At 45.2% G+C, this 18,845-nt stretch overlaps 1 protein-coding gene across 1 annotated transcript in view; it reads right to left on the reverse strand.

Annotated features, from left to right (window-relative positions):
* Positions 1–18,411, reverse strand: part of LOC126188470 (synaptic vesicle membrane protein VAT-1 homolog) — a 50,839-nt gene extending 32,428 nt beyond the window's left edge. Inside the window, exons 1-3 of the mRNA XM_049930074.1 lie at positions 18,373–18,411; positions 15,850–15,912; positions 3,232–3,306 (exon numbers count right to left, since the gene is read on the reverse strand). Of these exons, the coding sequence (XP_049786031.1) occupies positions 3,232–3,306; positions 15,850–15,888 (114 nt within the window). The 5' untranslated portion in view covers positions 15,889–15,912; positions 18,373–18,411. The remainder of the gene's footprint in view (positions 1–3,231; positions 3,307–15,849; positions 15,913–18,372) is intronic.
* Positions 18,412–18,845: the final 434 nt, after the last annotated feature.

Genomic DNA, 18,845 nt, shown 5'->3' on the forward strand with positions numbered 1-18,845 from the left:
TCGCCACGCACGTATCCACAAAAGAGTTGTGGACCCCCTGGGGGGTAATGTATTTTACAGTACCTTAGTTGAATAACTACGATTATTTAGTGGAATTACAGGTTTGGCAAATTTCAAGTCCGTGCACGGACGGAATTGTCTTGACGCACACGCTCTTAAATGTATATGCATTAATCGAAAACATTCTCAGAAGGCGGGAACTGGTCTGTTATGTCAAGTTTAACGATTCTAATCTGTAGAAAGCTGGATATGAAAAAGCTATAGTGGCGAAGAGAAGAGACTGAATGCACATTACTCTAGATTTAATAGGTTATAAATTACTAATTTACTAATATAAACAACCATCCAAGCAGACAATTATTAAACTGCGTCCGAAATATTTTCGAAGAGTCTTAGCCAAGATGGTAACTACAAAAACTATTCGTTTTTATATGGGGTGTGTATTTTATTTTCCAACATCAGATTGTTATTGCTTTCTGAGAGAAAGATTTTGACATCGCTATGGGCTTGGGACAAGGAATGAAAGAGGAGAAAGACTAATTGAGTTCTGTAACAAGTTTCAGCTAGTAATAGCTAATACCCTGTTCAAGAATCGCAAGAGGAGGAGGTATACTTGGAAAAGGCCGGGAGATACGGGAAGATTTCAATTAGATTACATCATGGTCAGACAGAGATTCCCAAATCAGATACTGGATTGTAAGGCGTACCCAGGAGCAGATATAGACTCAGATCACAATATAGTAGTGATTAAGAGTAGGCTGAAGTTCCTGACAGTCAGGAAGAATCAATACGCAAAGAAGTGGGATACGGAAGTACTAAGGAATGACGAGATACGTTTGAAGTTCTCTAACGCTATAGATACAGTAATAAGGAATAGCGCAGTAGGCAGTACAGTTGAAGAGGAATGGACATCTCTAAAAAGGGCCATCACAGAATTTGGGAAGGAAAACATAGGTACAAAGAAGGTAGCTGCGAAGAAACGATGAGTAACAGAAGAAATACTTCAGTTGATTGATAAAAGGAGGAAGTACAAACATGTTCCGGGAAAATCAGGAATACAGAAATACAAGTCGCTGAGGAATGAAATAAATAGGAAGTGCAGGGAAGCTAAGACGGAATGGCTGCAGGAAAAATGTGAAGACATCGAAAAAGGTATGATTGTCGGAAGGACAGACTCAGCATACAGGAAAGTCTAAACAACCTTTGGTGACATTAAAAGCAACGGTGGTAACATTAAGAGTGCAACGGGAATTCCACAGTTAATTGCTGAGGAGAGAGCAGATAGGTGGAAAGAATACATCGAAAGCCTCTATGAGGGTGAAGATTTGTCTAATGTGATAGAAGAAGAAACAGGAGTCGATTTAGAAGAGATAGGGGGATCCAGTATAAGAATCGGAATTTGAAAGAGCTTTGGAGGACTTACGGTCAAATAAGGCAGAAGGAATAGATAAAATTCCATCAGAATTTCTAAAATCAGTGGGGGAAGTGGCAACAAAACGACTATTCACGTTGGTGTGTAGAATATGAGTCTGGCGATATAGCATCTGACTTTCGGAAAAGCATCATCCACACAATTCCGAAGACGGCAAGAGCTGACAAGTGCGAGAATTATCGCACAATCAGAATAACAGCTAATGCATCGAAGCTGCTTCAAGAATAATACACAGAAGAATGGAAAAGAAAATTGAGAATGCGCCAGGTGACGATCAGTTTGGCTTTAGAAAAAGTAAAGGGACGAGAGAGGCAATTCTGACATTACGGCTAATAATGGAAGCAAGGCTAAAGAAAAATCAGGACACTATATTGTGATCTGAGTCTATATCTGCTCCTGGGTACGCCTTACAATCCAGTTTCATAGGATTTGTCGACCTGGAAAAAGCGTTCGACAATAAAATGGTGCAAGCTGTTCGAGATTCTGAAAAAGTAGGGGTAAGCTGTAGGGAGAGACGGGTCATATACAATACGTACAACAACCAAGAAGGAATAATAAGAGTGGAAGATCAAGAACGAAGTGCTCGTATTAAGAAGGGTGTAAGACAAGGCTGTAGCCTTTCGCCCCTACTCTTCAATCTGTACATCGAGGAAGCAATGATGGTAATAAAACAAAGGTTCAGGAGTGAAACTAAACTACAAGGTGAAAGGATATCAATGATATGATTCGCTGATGACATTGCTATCCTGAGTGAAAGTGAAGAATTAAATGATCTGCTGAACGGAATGAACAGTCTAATGAGTACACAGTATGGTTTGAGAGTAAATCGGAGAAAGACGCAGGTAATGAGAAGTAGTAGAAATGAGAACAGCGAGAAACTTATCAGGATTGATGGTCACGAAGTCAATGAAGTTAAGGAATTCTGCTACCCAGGCAGTAAAATAACCAATGACGGGCGGAGCAAGGAGGACATCAAAAGCAAACTCGCTATGGGAAAAAAGCCATTTCTGGTCAAGAGAAGTCAACTAATGTCAATTACCGGCCTTAATTTTAGGAAGAATCTTCTGAGGATGTACGTCTGGAGTACAGCATTGTATGGTAGTAAAACATGGACTGTGGGAAAACCGGAACAGAAGAGAATCGAAGCATTTGAGATGTGGTGCTATAGACGAATGTTGAAAATTAGGTAGACTGATAAGGTAAGGAATGAGGAGGTTCTACGCAGAATCGGAGAGGAAAGGAATATGTGGAAAACACTGATAAGGAGGAAGGAAAGGATGATAGGACATCTGCTAAGACATGAGGGAATGACTTCCATGGTACTAGAGGGAGCTGTAGAGGTCAAAAACTGTAGAGGAAGACAGAGATTGGAATACGTCAAGCAAATAATTGAGGACGTAGGTTGCAAGTGCTACTCTGAGATGAAGAGGTTAGCACAGGAAAGCAATTCGTGGCGGGCCGCATCAAACCAGTCAGTAGAATGATGACAAAAAAAAATTGTCTTATTGCAAGGATCTCTTACATTTTTCAGAGCTAACATGAAATTACTGGAAACTAGACATTTCAATATCTTAGTTACGTGTGGGAGAAGATAGCAATAGTGTATGGTAATTACAGTTATGGGTCTTCATTTCGACAGTTTTTTCTGTAAAGAGGGTATGGTATTTACCGTATACCTGGTTCTTATTAAGTATGTGGCATTACAGTAACTTTTACTGTTTTGGTTAGTCAACTACCGATAAATGGTTTATCCTTTAAGTATTAAGGAAACTTAATTCAGCGGCTTGTCGCTGTCGTACCTTTATTCTCTTCATCCTCCCGTGTCCAGTCAGCACCACAGACGGCACCAATCTGTAGTCTTCCGTCGCCTCGATCTGAAGAATTCAAACAAGTTATCTGCTGTACAATTGAATAAAAAGCTTTGTTTAGTGGCAGTACCACATATGGTCATTGTAAAAACATTTCCTACTAGTTTGCAATTTTTTATACCAGCACTTTACGTTAGCTACTTCAGTATAATGGTGTATGGTAGACGTGAGACCGGATGACAACTGTAAAATTGGTTAGGCAGGCACTAGGTAAGTAGCGCTGGAATTTGGCTCCGTGGTACCGCATTGTCTGCCCACAAGCAAACATGTAAGCCTGTTTGAGTAATTTGAACCACTACCTAACGCACAGTTTTAGTAATCACGAAGTATCTGCCGCGAGTGTCCATATAAACGTAACTGTGGAAAAGTAGGCGCCAACGCCTGATGAGGCTCAGTTTTAACGTATTCTGTTTAATTTAGGATCAAAGTGACAGTGAAAATTAGTATTTTTTCTTGATAAATAGGCCAGCGAAGTAAGGTTTACGGAAACACGAGCACTCTTACGCAGCGATGCATTATTTGTCTGTGGGTTTTTACAAATAAACCGTTTTACGTGGATATTTGAAAAGAATAACTGGAGTTCTGTCTCATTTACAGCAGTTCCGCAAAATTACATTATGTACCAGAAATAAAAAGAAAAAAATATTAGCCAAATACTTAGGTATTTACGAATTTGATCGCTTTTGGAGTGTGGCAAAATAGCATTCAAACATAATTACAAGCAAAGAGGGTTAAGAGAAAGTGCCGTAATTTTCGATCAGTATGTGACTCCTCCAAATTAAAGACACAAATGTTTCTCAAAACCTTATTCTGCCAACAGATATTATATAAAACTATTCTGGCAACGCTGTCAGTGCGTGCAACGTGATCATGGACAGGTAGCATGAACTCTGCACTGTGCCGGAGCTGTCCCATCAACTCAGTGAGAGAAAGCAATGCTAGGGAGGAGCGGATATGCGGACTCGCTGAAGCTCGAGTCGCCGTCGTGCCAAACTTTTTTCACTTAAAGCATCAAAATATAACCAGTTTACATCTCTACAGCGCGGTATCTTGCGTATTTCTTTGTTACTGTTACCGTTATTTAAACATTAAGATATAACATGAAATTTAAGTCCATCACAGTTTCGTCCGTGATAGGGTAAAACTGTGGATGAAGCAACATCTTTATCCAATGAGGTACAGAAACAATAGGCAGGCTACCCTAGATTTCATATGTGCTATTCACAATAATTCCGGTCTGTTTGACGTACGAGCAACGTTCATATTAGGGAATATGTTCAAAGCGACCACCTTGCATAAGCGAACACTTCGCCACTCGCTGGTTTATACTATGCTGAACCCTACGCTACAACGTGCATCCACGATTGCTGAAGAGGTATCCATACGAGCTATTAGGTAATGTACACCCATGTGCATAGTATTATAAACTGGTTCCTCTGAGTGTCCCAACAAGAAATTTGTTGCTTAAGGTCCAGGGAACGTGCAGGCCGAACACGACCTACATGATCAACCAGTTTCCCTGGGACAAGCACAATCACTCCCGTGTATGGTGGTGAACCATCGTTCTGAAACCATAGCTGTCACCGATCACGTGAAACATTTTCTAATGATTTTGGCAAGGTACTAGAAACCTACGATACAAGGGTACTTTCAAGTTATCCGATAGTGGGTAAAGAGTCAAAGGCACTCCTCCCACGACTCCAACACAGTTTTATGCTAGAGCGTGCCTGAAAGCGACATTAAAAGGCGACGTGATAGTTCTGTTCCGACCAATAATGGATATTATTAATGTCGAAAATAGCTTCACGAGTGAAGCTAGATCCGGCAGTCCATGTCACGTTACTAATAAAACGTAACTGATCTTCCACTTGGTGCAAGAACCATTCACGAAACTGTTCTTGTGGAATGCCATCTTCTGGCAGTTGATGGATTACAATGAAATGCTACTGTTGCTGTTCATCGTGCAAAACTTCAAAAATTTGTCTTTCAGGTACTTGCAACTGCCTTGCAATATCAGTTGTGCTTCGCCGAAGTGCGTGGTCCCTCCTACCAAGAATCGCGTTCTCTGGAGTATATGTAGTCCTTGGACGCTGTCTGTTCACTACTTGGGGACGAATATTTCCCGTTGCCCAAAGACTTTGCTTTTCTTATAAGAATGGCACCTTCGAGGGTACCGTGCAGCATACGCACGAGAAACTGCAGAAACTTTGTTGCCGAATGTACCCAGCACCACAACCGTATATGTACTCATCGTGCACTCCATCGGGTAGCCGCCCTACATTAACTTGACAGGACCAATGGTGGTTGTGCAATGCGAAGGTTAGTAGATGGTTGGTTGTTTGGGGTTTAAGGGACCAAACAGCAAGGTCGTCAGTCCCTTTTTTCAAATGTGGTCCATTCCGCTAGTGTGACTTCTCAGGAAAGTCAGAACAATAAAAGGGAAAACGCTAAAAATGTAAAAGGGCAGTCATGTTAACGGTAAAAAACAAAATGAGGGAAGTCGGCAAGAGAACGAACCCAACACTATGCTGAAGCAGGAGAGGCAAGACCACCTGCGACTTAAAAGGTGCAACCGCTAGAATGTAGAAGTATGTATGACAAAAGGAGACTAACCATCCTTAAAAGAGGGTAAAAGCAGAGTAAAAGGGAAAGAAAAGAGGATCTCAGTCAGGGAGGTGAGTCGGGAAACTCCCAACACGGCTTACAGTGGGAGATACCCAAACACTCATCACCCTGCCCCAACACCAGAGAGATTAAAAACCTTAAAACTGAGAATAAAAACCACTTTCCCGAAGGAAACCGAGAACCAGAGAGACCATCTGCGAATCGTCAGCCAACATCAAAGGTAAAGTGTGGGGGAGTCTGTACTTAGCACACAGAGCCAAAAGAAGGGGGCATTCAACCAAAATGTGGGCTACTGACTGGAAGGCTCCACAACCACAAAGTGGGGGTGGCTTATCACGCAAAAGAAAACCATGAGTCAGTCTGGTATGACCAATACAGAGACGACAGTGTGGTCGAGTCCTTTTGGGAGAGGCGAAAGGAAGAACACCACGGGCCTGGTGTCACCTTAATCGCACAAAGTTTATTAGACAGGGGAGTAGCCTCCCAAGAGTTGGCCCATGACTGTGCGAAGTGGGATTTGATGTGAAGCCGTAAATCCGCTGCAGGATGGGTTACAGAAAACGGGGGTAAGTGACTGCTCCCCAGCCAAACGATAAGCTATCTCATTACCCGGGATACCCACATGGCCAGGGACCCAAAGGAAGTCAATGGAACAAGCAGCACGGTGAATATCAGCGAGATGGTCATGGATGGCAGAGACCAAGGGATGGCGTGAAAAATACCTGTCAATAGCGAGAAGGCCACTCATTGAGTCCGCACATAACAAATCACGGTTATGTTGAGACTGTTTAATATAGGTAAGGGCCTCGAAAATTGCCATCAATTCCGCAGTAAACACCCCACATGTAGGTGGCAGCACACGATTTTCCATTCCAACAGCGAACGTGAAGGCATACCCCACATGATCAGCAGATTTAGAGCCATGAGTGAAAAAACAGAATCCCTAAACTACCATAAAATTTGGCGGAAAAAGGAACGGAGCACCATCAGGGGGATGGATTCTTTCCGACCTCGGCAGCGATCCATCCGAATTCGTGGCCGAGGAACTAACCAATGGGGGCGGTGGAGGGGAGGGAGCGAAGAAGACAGGACAAAGAAGGAAGTTGAAAATCACAGCAAAGAGACGCAAGGCGGAGCCCAACCAGTAAACCCACCTGAGGGCGGGAAACGGGTGGGCGACGTCCATAGTCTGGGAACAGGAGAGAATAGGAAGGATGAGTGGGAGCGGAACGGATAGCGAGAAGCTGGGGTCGCCGAACAGAAAAGGGGGGGATCCCAGCTTCAACAAGGAGACTCAACAGGACTAGTATGGAAGGCACCGGTGGCCAAACGGATACCACAATGGTGGACTGAATCCAGCACGTGCAGTGTGAGAAGAGCAGATGAACCATAAATTTGACAACCGTAGTCCAAGCGAGACAGAACTAGAGCACAATGAAGACGGAGAAGGAGGGAACGGTCCACACCCCAAGAAGAGTGGGCAAGGAAGCGAAGGAGATTGAGGTTACGGAAACATCCTACCTTCAGAAATCTGATATGGGGCAGCCAAGTGAGCTTGTTGTCGAAAAGAAGACGCAAGAAACTAAACTGTGGGACCACAGGCAATCTTTGTGCATCGAGTAGAGCTCTGGATCAGGGTGGATCGTAGTACGGCGACAGAAGTGGACCACCCGCGATTTTAGAGGAGAGAATTGAAACCCGTGTGAGAGGGTCCATGCAGGGGCACGCCGTATAGCCACCTGGAGCTGCCGTTCTGCAGATGCCATCGAGGAGGAACTAACCCAAATGCAGAAATCATCCACATACAGGGCAGGGGCGACCAAAGGACCGACAGAGGCCACAAGTCCATCGATAGCAATGAGGAAAAGGACACTCAAGACAGAACCCTGTGGGATTTTTTTTGTGGTTTTAGGCCAAAAACTGCTTTGGTCATTAGCGCCCGGTCCAGGACTTAAGAAACAGTAAAAATCTAAGAAAGAAACCAGCAGCAGTGGGAACGAAAGTCATAAAAGTGGAGAAACTAAAAGCAGAAGGAAGTCTTAAAAATCCACTACAGAAAGGGGTTGGGTATCCCAAAAAAATCTAATGCCTGACGTCATTTCACTGGCACGAATGAACTCTAGAACGCGATCGGCCGATCGCGTGTCATCTGCTAAAATTGACGATATATCAGGCGACAGCTGTAGACGGGCGCGTAACGGAGTAAAATAGGGGCACTCAAAAGGTGTCTTACCGTCCACAACTGAGAGCAGTGGGGACAGAGTGGGGGAGGATCGCCGCTTAAAATATGTCTATGGCTAAAAAGACAGTGCCCTATCCGGAGTCTAGTTAAAATTACCTCCTCCCGACGACGCGTTCGGTAGGAAGAGGTCGAAGTACAAGGAAGAGTTTTCACGTCCCGCAATTTATTTTGGGGAAGTGTTGACCAGTGCGCGTGCCATAAATGAACAACACGACGACATAAAACGCGCCGTAGATCGGCGACGGGAATCGATGGAATAGCTGGCCGAAGAAGAGAGACTGCAGCCTTGGCTGCAATATCGGCCGCCTCATTTCCGCAGATACCAACGTGTCCCGGGAGCCAGATTAACGCCAGAAAGACGCCCCCCAGGTGGAGCAAGCGCAGGCAGTCCTGAATCCGGTGGACCAGAGGGTGCACAGGGTAAAGAGCTTGGAGACTGAGGAGAGAGCTGAGTGAATCGGAGCAGATAACGTACTGTATCCGCTGATGGCGGCGGATGTAGTGGACAGCCCAGAGAACAGCGTAAAGCTCCGCAGTATAGACCGAACACTGGTCGGGAAGCCGAAAGTGATTTGGGGTGTCGCCAACAACATAGGCACTCCCTACACCTAACGATGTTTTCGAGCCATCGGTGTAAATAAATATGGCTTCCGTCATTTGTGCACAGAGCAGCAAATGACCGTCGATAAACAAGTGAAGGGGTACCATCCTTGGGAAATCGACGAAGGTCACAGAGCAGGCATATCTGGGGACGGAGCCAAGGCGGTGTTGTATCCCAAGTTAAGGTTTTAGGAAAGCGGAAGGAAAGAGAATGGAGCAGGTGACGGAAGCGGACTCCCGGTGGTAGTAGGGAGGAGGGGCGGCCTGCATACCCTACATCAAAGGAGGCGTCGAAAAATACTTCATGGGCTGGATTAGCAGGCATGGAAGACAGATGGCTAGCATAACGACTCAGGAGGACTGCTCGCCGATTGGACAGCGGAGGTTCAGCAGTCTCAGCATACAGGCTTTCCACAGGGCTGGTGTAAAAAGCTCCAGACACTAAACGTAATCCACGGTGGTGGATAGAGTCGAGACGCCGAAGAATAGACGGCCGAGCAGAGGAGTAGACTATGCTGCCATAGTCCAATTTCGAGCGCACTAAGGCGCGATAGAGGCGGAGAAGGACCACTCGGTCTGCTCCCCAGGAGGTACCGATCAGGACACGGAGGGTGTTGAGGGATCGCAGACAGCGAGCCGAAAGATACGAAATGTGGGAGGACCAGCATAGTTTTCTGTCAAAAGTAAGACCCAAGAATTTAGCGACGTCTGAAAACGGAAGGGTGACAGGTCCTAGATGTAAGGAGGGTGGAAGAAACTCCTTACGTCGCCAAAAATTAACACAAACGGTCTTACTGGGAGAGAAACCGAAGCCGGTTTCGATGTTCCAAGAGTGGAGGCGATCGAGACATCCTTGAAGACACCGTTCAAGAAGGCTGGTCCGTTGAGAGCTGTAGTAGTTCGCAAAATCGTCCACAAAGAGGGAGCCCGAGACATCAGGAAGGAGACAATCCATAATTGGATTGATGGCAATGGCAAACAGTACAACACTCAGCACGGAGCCCTGGGGTACCCCGTTTTCTTGGGAGAAAGTACAGGAGAGAGTAGTGTTCACCCGCACCCTAAATGTGCGCTCTGCCATAAATTCGCGAAGAAAAAGGGGCAGCCGACCTCGAAAGCCCCAAGAGAACAGTGTGCGGAGGATGCCTGTCCTCCAACAGGTATCGTGTGCTCTCTCCAGATCAAAAAATATTGCTACCGTTTGGCGTTTCCGGAGAAAATTGTTCATGATATAAGTGGAGAGAGCAACAAGATGGTCAACGGCAGAACGATGCTTTCGGAATCCGCATTGGGCAGGTGTTAAAAGACTGCGGGACTCCAGCCACCACGCTAGACGGTAATTCACCATACGCTCCAAAACCTTACAGACACTACTCATGAGAGAAATGGGGCGATAGCTAGAGGGGAGATGTTTGTCCTTTCCAGGTTTCGGAACGGGAACGACGATAGCTTCCCGCCATCGTCTGGGGAAAGTACTGTCGGTCCAAATTCGATTATAAAAGCGAAGGAGGTAACGCAGACTATGGGTTGATAAATGCAGCAAGATTTGGACGTGGATACCATCCGGTCCTGGGGCGGAGGAGCGAGAAGAAGAGAGTGCATGTTGGAGTTCCCGCATGGAGTAAACAGTATTATAGCTTTCGCGATTTTGAGGAGAAAGCAAGAGGTCGCACTTCCGCTGCACGTTTCTTCGGGAGAAACGCTGGCGGGTAATTGGAAGAGCTCGAAATCTCAGCAAAGTGCTGACCCAACGAGTTAGAAATTGCGACGGGGTCCACGAATGTATCATGCGCGACAGTGAGCCCAGAGACCGGGGAGAAACTAGTCGCGCCTGAGAACCGTCGAAGCCGACTCCAAACTTCCGAGGAGGGAGTGAAGGTGTTAAATGAGCTAATAAAGAATTTCCAGCTTGCCTTCTTGCTATCGCGGATGACGCGACGGCATCGCGCACGGAACTGCTTATAGCGGATACAGTTGACCAAAGTAGGATGGTGACGGAAAACGCGGAGAGCACGTCGCCGCTCACATATTGCATCACGGCATGCCTCGTTCCACCAAGGAACTGGGGGGCGCCGGGGCAATTCGGAGGTGCGTGGTATTGAATGTTCCGCAGCCGTAAGAATAACGTCGGTAATATGTGTGACCTCATCGTCGACGCTGGGAAAGTGACGGTCATCGAATGTCGCTAGAGACGAAAAAAGTGTCCAATCAGCTTGGGCAAACTTCCATCGTCGCGGGCGCATTTATGGCAGATGAGGCTGCAGTCTAAGGACACATGGAAAGTGGTCACTCGAGTGTGTATCATCAAGGGCGAACCATTCAAAGCGCCGAGCTAGCGGAACAGTACCGACCACAAGGTCCAAATGAGATAAATTTGTCGTGAAGGCAGATAAAAATGTAGGGATCCCAGTGTTGAGGCAAACTAGATCCGCTTGGTGGAAGACGTCTAGCAATAGTGAGCCACGTGGACAAGGATGTGGAGATCCCCAAAGCGGGTGGTGGGCATTGAAGTCCCCAACCAGCAAATAGGGGGGTGGAAGCTGACCAAGAATTTGAAGGAGATCAGCTCGTGCCATTGGTGTGGACGATGGAATGTATACAGTACAAAGAGAGAACGTGTATCTGGAAAGGGAAAGACGGACGGCGACAGCTTGGAAGGAAGTGTTCAAGGGGATTGGGTGATAATGGAGAGTATCATGGAGAAGAATCTTGAGTCCTCCATGGGCTGGAGAGCCTTCAACAGAGGGGAGATCATATCGGACGGACTGAAAATGAGGGAGAACAAAGCGGTCATGGGGACGCAGCTTTGTTTCCTGATGACAGAAGATGACTGGCGAGTAGGATCGTAAGAGGATCGACAATTCATCCCTATTGGCTCGAATGCCGCGGATATTCCAGTGGATAATGGACATGGGGTGAACAGAAAATGGAGGAATGTGACCAAAGTTGCTTTCAACTCAAAGACTGCTCGGAGCTAGCTACCGACAGCATGGAATGGATTTCATGCCGAAGGCAGAAGATCCTGATCCATAGGTTGGTCAGGAGCAGCTCCTGCCACCAGCGATCGGCCGGTTGACCGGCCACCAGCAGTGCGCCTCGGCGACACAGAAGACGGCCGAGGGCGATTTCCGCCAGGTGGTGCTGTAGATGGGACACGCCTTGGCGGAGAAGGAGAGGAACTGGGTTTCTTAGAAGTATGATGTTTAGATGAAGGAGGAACCGATGGTTGGGAAGTTGCAGTACGTAAAAACTATTCACGAGTATGCTCTTTTTTGGAAGGCTTGGTGTCTGACTTTTGGGCTCGAGATTTAGCAGAACCCGATGAAGGGTGAGCCATAGAGTGGGCAGGCGAAAGTGGTGAGGTTGAACGGGCGATCTTTGCACTGGCCGATCTGACGACCGTGGCACTAAAGGTGAGGTCGCAAGTCTGCGTGGCCGCCTCCTTTGTTGGCCAAGGAGAAGCAAGGACAGTGCTGTATTTTCCTGTCTGAGGCACGGTGGGCTGGCGACTGGCGAATAATCTTCGAGCAGCAAAGGTCGACACCTTTTCCTTCGCTCTTATTTCCTGGATGAGCTTTTCGTCCTTAAAAACGGGGCAATCTCGAGAGGAAGCAGCGTGGTCACCCATACAGTTGATGCAGCGAGGGGATGGAGGTGGACAAGCACCCTCATGCCACACGTAACACATTTGGCCGGATTGGAACAGGACTGGCTGGTGTGATTGAACCGCTGACACCGATAGCAACGCGTAGGGTTTGGGACATAAGGGCGAACGGATATTATCTCATAGCCTGCTTTGATTTTCGATGGGAGTTGAACTTTGTCAAATGTCAAGAAGACAGTGCAGGTTGGAATGATGTTCGTGTCAACCCTTTTCATAACTCTATGAACAGCCATTACGCCCTGGTCAGACAGGTAGTGCTGAATTTCTTCGTCAGACAATCCATCGAGGGAGCGTGTATAAACGACTCCGCGCGAGGAATTTAAGGTACGGTGCGGTTCCACCCGGACAGGGAAGGTGTTGAGCAGAGAAGTATGCAGCAATTTTTGGCCTGGAGGGCACTGACTGTTTCTAACAACAGGGTGCCATTCCGTAATCTGGAACAAGACTTTACAGGACCTGCAATTGCGTCGACACCTTTCTGAATAATGGAAGGGTTGACCGTGGAGAAGTCGTGACCTTCGTCAGACCGAGAAACAACAAGGAACTGTGGCAACGATGGAAGAACTGTCTGTGGCTGAGACTCAGTGAACTTACGTTTGTGAGCAGACATAGTGGAAGGTGAGGAAACCATTGCGGAAGAATCCCCCATGATTACCAGCGTCTCCGATGGCGCGCTCCTCCCTTGTGGGGGCCCTCACTGAGGGCATTCCCGCCTTAGGTGATTGTTCACACCTCAGGTCACACCTCCCGACAAACGGACGGAGGGACCAATCGGCACTTTCGGAAGGTATCAGCGCAGGTAATCACCCCTCCCTGGGCCTGGCCGTTACCAGGGGGTACGTACGTGTCCTACCTGTCTACCCGGGGCGGGGAATTACGCGTTACCCCGTCACCGGCTACGCATGGAAGTGCGTGGGTCGGCCTTCAGACACGCACAGGGAGGAAAAAAGAGAAAGGGAAAGGAAAGAAGGGGTCTCAAACGCCGCAGCGGAGCAAAGTGCAGAGAGAAGCGGGAAGGAAAAGGACAGAGGAAGGACAGAGGAAGGACGAAGACTTGCAAGTATAGAAAGCAAGGAATTTGTAACAGTTTAGAGCGTCCGTCTCTGGACATAGGCACAAACCATACTCCCAGAGGGGGAGAAAGGGAAGGAAAGAGCCAGAGGTGAGGGGGGCGAAGATGGAGGGGGAAGGATGAGGAAAGGGAAGGTATGCAGCCCGGAAAGGAAGGAGGGCGACATTAGCTCGGGGTCCCGTGCTCGCTACGCATGTATCCACAAAAGAGTTGTGGACCCCCTGGGGGAGCTGGGGGACTGCTACTGGCTACCGTGATGGTTATGCACCCTAGCATCAGACAACGATGTGAAAGAAAAGGTGGAATGTACTAGGAGGGCACATGTCAGACACTAGGTAAGGTGCTCTTCCCAGATGGCTCACACTACGGAAGAGAAATTTAGTAATGGAGGTCAAACCCCAGAGGGGGACCAGGGAGTGCCAAAAGGAGGAGGTGATTACGCAACAAAGCCATATTGTAAAACCAACAGAACCAGGAGGATAGTGGGGGCCAACATAAGCAAGGACATCAAGAGGGGGAGAGGAGAGGGCGAGGGGAAAGGTTCAAGGAGGGGCAGGAGGGGAAGGGGAAGGAAATGCAGCCCTGGAAAGAAGGAAGGCTGCAATAGCTCAGGGCCCTGTGCTCGCCACACACGTATCCACAAAAGAGTTGTGGACCTCCTTGTGGGGGAAGTTTAGTAGACAAGCATGTAGTTCAAAGGATCCACTGTCATGTTATAGGTTATAGTCATGCAACAAAATGTCCTGATTATAAACAGCGAGAGCTAGGAAACTGATGTCTAAAGAATAAGAAATGGCCCTGACGAGATTGGGAGCCATAGCTCCACAGTGGATGTAGGGTTTATGCCCCCCTTTTTTTTGTTGTGGTTTTAGGGCGCAAAACTGCTATGGTCATTGAGCGCCCGGTCCAGGACTTAACAGTTTTATGCCCCTGCCGTCTATTTAGTGAACTACGATGGCTGGTGCCCAGCGGGATATGAGTGTTACCAGCTCCTCTTTTTCATACTTGTGTTCAAAATGCACCAGATCTGCGTTTGCTAGATGAACTTTTGCTTTGATCTGGACGAGGAAACTCATGTCGACCTGAAAGTGGGGCATTTGTCGTTCACGCTAGTCAGATTTATATTAACCACTACTAGAATTGTATCGTTAATTTGCAATAAAATAAAACTGCCCTTTAAGAAAGAGAAACACGTAGTATGTAGTTGGCTTAAGAGCAAACAATTGCTGAGAGGATTCCTACTATGTCGCTGACTGGTCGATAGTTTAATTTTGTTTACACGAGATAAGCTTGGAACAAAAGCTGAACCTTAATTTTCTAAATGTTACTAAGAAACATTAAATAGTACGTTTTCATGTGAATTTGCTTGCATTTGAATGTAAGAATTTAGGCTCTTAGCCATGATGTGTAAATGTTACTAATAACTTTAGTTTTACGTAGTTGTTTAGGAATAGGACAAAAGTTACTAGATTTCTCACAGATTTATTGTTTTATACTGAGTCAAATGGTTTGCTCCAGGAAAACTTAAGAGCAACCTTTGCTTGTAGATCCTTGTAACACGGAGGATGCGTCTTTTTCGTTCTTTAACTTGTTACAGAAACTAATGAAACAGTATGTTTATTGTTACCAGACGCTGAGATCCACAACATTTCGAAGATTTAAGCCTCCATTACCTGGTGGAGGTTGAAACCTTCGAAATGCGTTGTGGATAAGAATCTGACTGGTAACAGAACGTTTTTCATGCCGTATCAAACAATCACGGTAAAGTAACCCAAAATATTCGCATTTTAAGTTAATTGTTACGTAAGGTTTTTAAATTGTACCGGTAAAGTCTGACGATTATTTTACTTAGCGGGTCAAAATTAGAAACGTTAAAAATCGTTAAATTTCCGTTAGTTTACGATAAGTTGAGCCTGCTGATCGTGATGGTGGGTCTACCTATCAGTTTATCTTCGTGTCCACTAGCATGCTTTAAACCTGTTCACATTTGCCGTATTACGACTGGCAATTTTAATACCTCTTCTTGGATGCGAAATAATTCATTCCACAACTGCAGTGCAAGGCTATACTGACCTTAACCAGAAACTTATCCCAAAGCACTCTGAGTCAAGAGGCTAACAACTTCAGATTTAAATGGTTTTGTGCTGATGCCATGCCATTTGTTACTTCATCACCATTCATTTCATAGGAACTTTATTTTAAGTAACTTTAATAATGTTAGAACTTATGGAAATACTATATCCGCCAGCACGCGGCACATCGCACTATGAAATCAGAGTTAATACTTTTCTACCAATTGACTTAGTACACAAACATTAGAGCCGGTACGAGCGCTCTGTATCTTACCGCCCTCGGAACCTGAGGCTGGAGAGGAGAGGCGTCCATGATTGGTCGCTGACTGGGTGCTTTCTGGAAAGGTAATTAAACCGCTTTAAAAATCTCAAAATACGCTTCACACTTAGAAAATTTAACTAAATTTTTATACTCTATTTCGTCTCTCAGGACTTTCATTTACCAAGATGCGAATTTTAGACTATTGTGTCAAGGACAAGATCTCTTATTGGGATTTTCATTGTGTTTCAAATTGCTCTACAGTGCCAGAAGATAATACATTGATTTTAATGAAACTGTCGAAGATGAAAGGAAACTTCTGTGTATAAGCGGTAATCTATGCTAATGTGAATGGGAACGATACATTAGCGTCACAGACTTAGCCCTCCACAGAACAACCGTCACAGTCCCAAATTGATGATACGACTTGTCAGAAAGTTGATTACGTGACACTGAAGTAGTATGGCGAGCAAATAATTCTGTGCAACACGATGAGGAAACTAACACCAATATTATACTATCACCCCAGGTAAGTTTAGTAGAACTATTGCTGATCACGTAAGTTAGCGGATGCTGTTAGCTACTAATTCTAGACTTTCCGCAGATGCCATTATGTATGGCAAGACTAGCAAATGTACCCTCTATTCTTATAAAGTAGAAATTGTATAAAATGACAGCCCTTGGAACGCTGAAGAATTAATGGGCCACAATCAAATTTTAAATCTAAATTTTCTTCCGGACACAAATTTTGTTGAAATGGGACGTCCCAACACCATTTTGAAAGACTTATTTCGTATCTTTGAAGATGGTGACCGGTACCTCAAGAGCGTCATTGCACATTAAGATGGAGCAGAAAAAGGAATTAGAAATATTAAATTAAAATCTACGAATATAAGAGGCAGATGTGTAAACCACATAACAGTAAATTATTTAGGAAAACTAGGAATTACGTCTCAAAAAATTTTAATTCGTCTTATCGGTACTTACGTAATTTTATGTTAACGACTATCGGTGGTACTACAACAGCTTTTTTGCGATGAAAACTAAATCAAAGCAGTTTTATAAACTATTTGACGGCAGAGAACTTTAAGATACATTTTTGTAAATACTTGTTTTAAAAAAAAAATTTGCCGATAGGCAGAGGGAACAAAGCATTTCTCGTCAAAAGCAGCTTATTAATATAGAACATTGACCTTTACTTGCGAAATAACTATCTGATACTAATTGTCTGGAGCACAACTGCATGCAAGTGAATCATGAACTGTGGGAAAACCGGTAAAGGTAATCTACGTATTTGAGACGATACGCAAAAAACTGACAAAGTAGGCTGGTAGGAAATGAGATTCACAGTATAATCGGCGGGAAATTGAAAGTAAGGAAAACAGTGAAATCTGCACTATCTCTAAGAATTCTGGTTACTAAACAGATTTCAGTATGCCTTCAGTTTCCGGTCTACAACGCCCGCTGAGAAATTTCCGTCTGTGTTCCATGTGTATTTATTTATTTCCGATTTGGGCCTTATTCACTGAGTTAAGCAGGGAAGTAACAGAAATGTTCTGTAACGCAATACTTAAAGACGTCCACATAACCAAAGATTCCTTAACAAAAGATTAAATTTAATAACTCATTCCTAGATCCACTGTCACCTTGTGGAAGTACCTTTGATAGCGGAAGACTAAATTCAGCTCGCAAAATTTTATCTTCGAAAGTTTGTTTCCTATTAAAAAAACCATTGCCACGCATTGAGCCTACCGATCGATTCGTCTGCTTTATCTCATCTCGTCAAAATCTACGTACCATCTCTCTAAATCCAATAACTTCAAAATACGCGCTGTAACACTAATGATTATTCTCGTGGCATTAGATTCGATAAATCACAATCAGACTCGCCTCCCAACCTAATCTAGACCGCTGTCTAGGCTATACATTTGCCTCATCACAACCTATAATCCGGAAACTATACAAGTAAAATATTGTCACGTAGTATCATTACAGCAGCAGTCAAACTGTCTGATGTCGGTAACCTAGCCAACATTTCGCTTTATGAACTACATAGAACTGATTAACCATAAGTCAGAAAACTCGACATGGTTCAAGGATTTGGAATTATTTATGATACTATGCGACAATGTCATAACATAGTTAATCAGGCATTCTTTAACAATTTCCTTAATAAGTAGACAGGTTATAAGCTTATTAACTACAGTAGGAACGGGAAAGAATGAAAAAGTTTGCGTGTAACCTTGAGTGGAGCAAAGTTGCCAGCAGCCAATGTATTTACTGCGGATAGGCGCCTATCGCCTCCTGAAAAACATTTTCTTGCTCTTATATCGCGAAAGCGTGAAATCTACACAAATTTAACGAATGCGACTTTTTTCGCTACTACTTGCTCATTACGCTTCGGTGTCAACGTCCGCTCAGAAGAAATTTTCGGCATGATGTATACAGATCCAGCTGAAACACTATTAATGATCTAGCAGTAAATTCTTTATCTGTGAGTGGGAAACAGTTAATGAGCTCCAGACGATCTCTACGTACCCAGACGGCGAGGACTCGGCCACAGCACTGTAGAGCGGATGTTCTGCTCTGGTCTGGCCTGGCCTGGCCTGGCTAACAGCAAGTGGGCAGAGAAGAGGGCGTGGCGTAGGTGCACAAGCGGTTGGCCTACGGACACGTCACGTGATGCGGAACCTCAGTTCTTCCATCACTCTACAGGCCACTACGCACGTACCAATTTATCGGCCGACCGACCAATTTCGTGGTAGCCTACACACTTGCAGCTCCGGCTGTGATGTGTTTATCTTAAGTTCATTATGTTCTACGAAATCCCGCTTGGTTTTACATAGCAACAAAAACGAGGATTTATCTTGGCTGTTTTAAAGGTAACAAGGCGAATAAGCCGAGAGAAAGTGTGGGTAAGGAAGTGGTTAATGTAGGGAAAGGAATTGACTAACGTTCTGTTACTTCAGCAGCTGGTATCCGATGATTTTCGTAATTATCTAAGAGCTGAT

The sequence above is a fragment of the Schistocerca cancellata genome, chromosome 5 (genome assembly GCF_023864275.1).
Source record: "Schistocerca cancellata isolate TAMUIC-IGC-003103 chromosome 5, iqSchCanc2.1, whole genome shotgun sequence".
Lineage (NCBI taxonomy): Eukaryota > Metazoa > Arthropoda > Insecta > Orthoptera > Acrididae > Schistocerca > Schistocerca cancellata.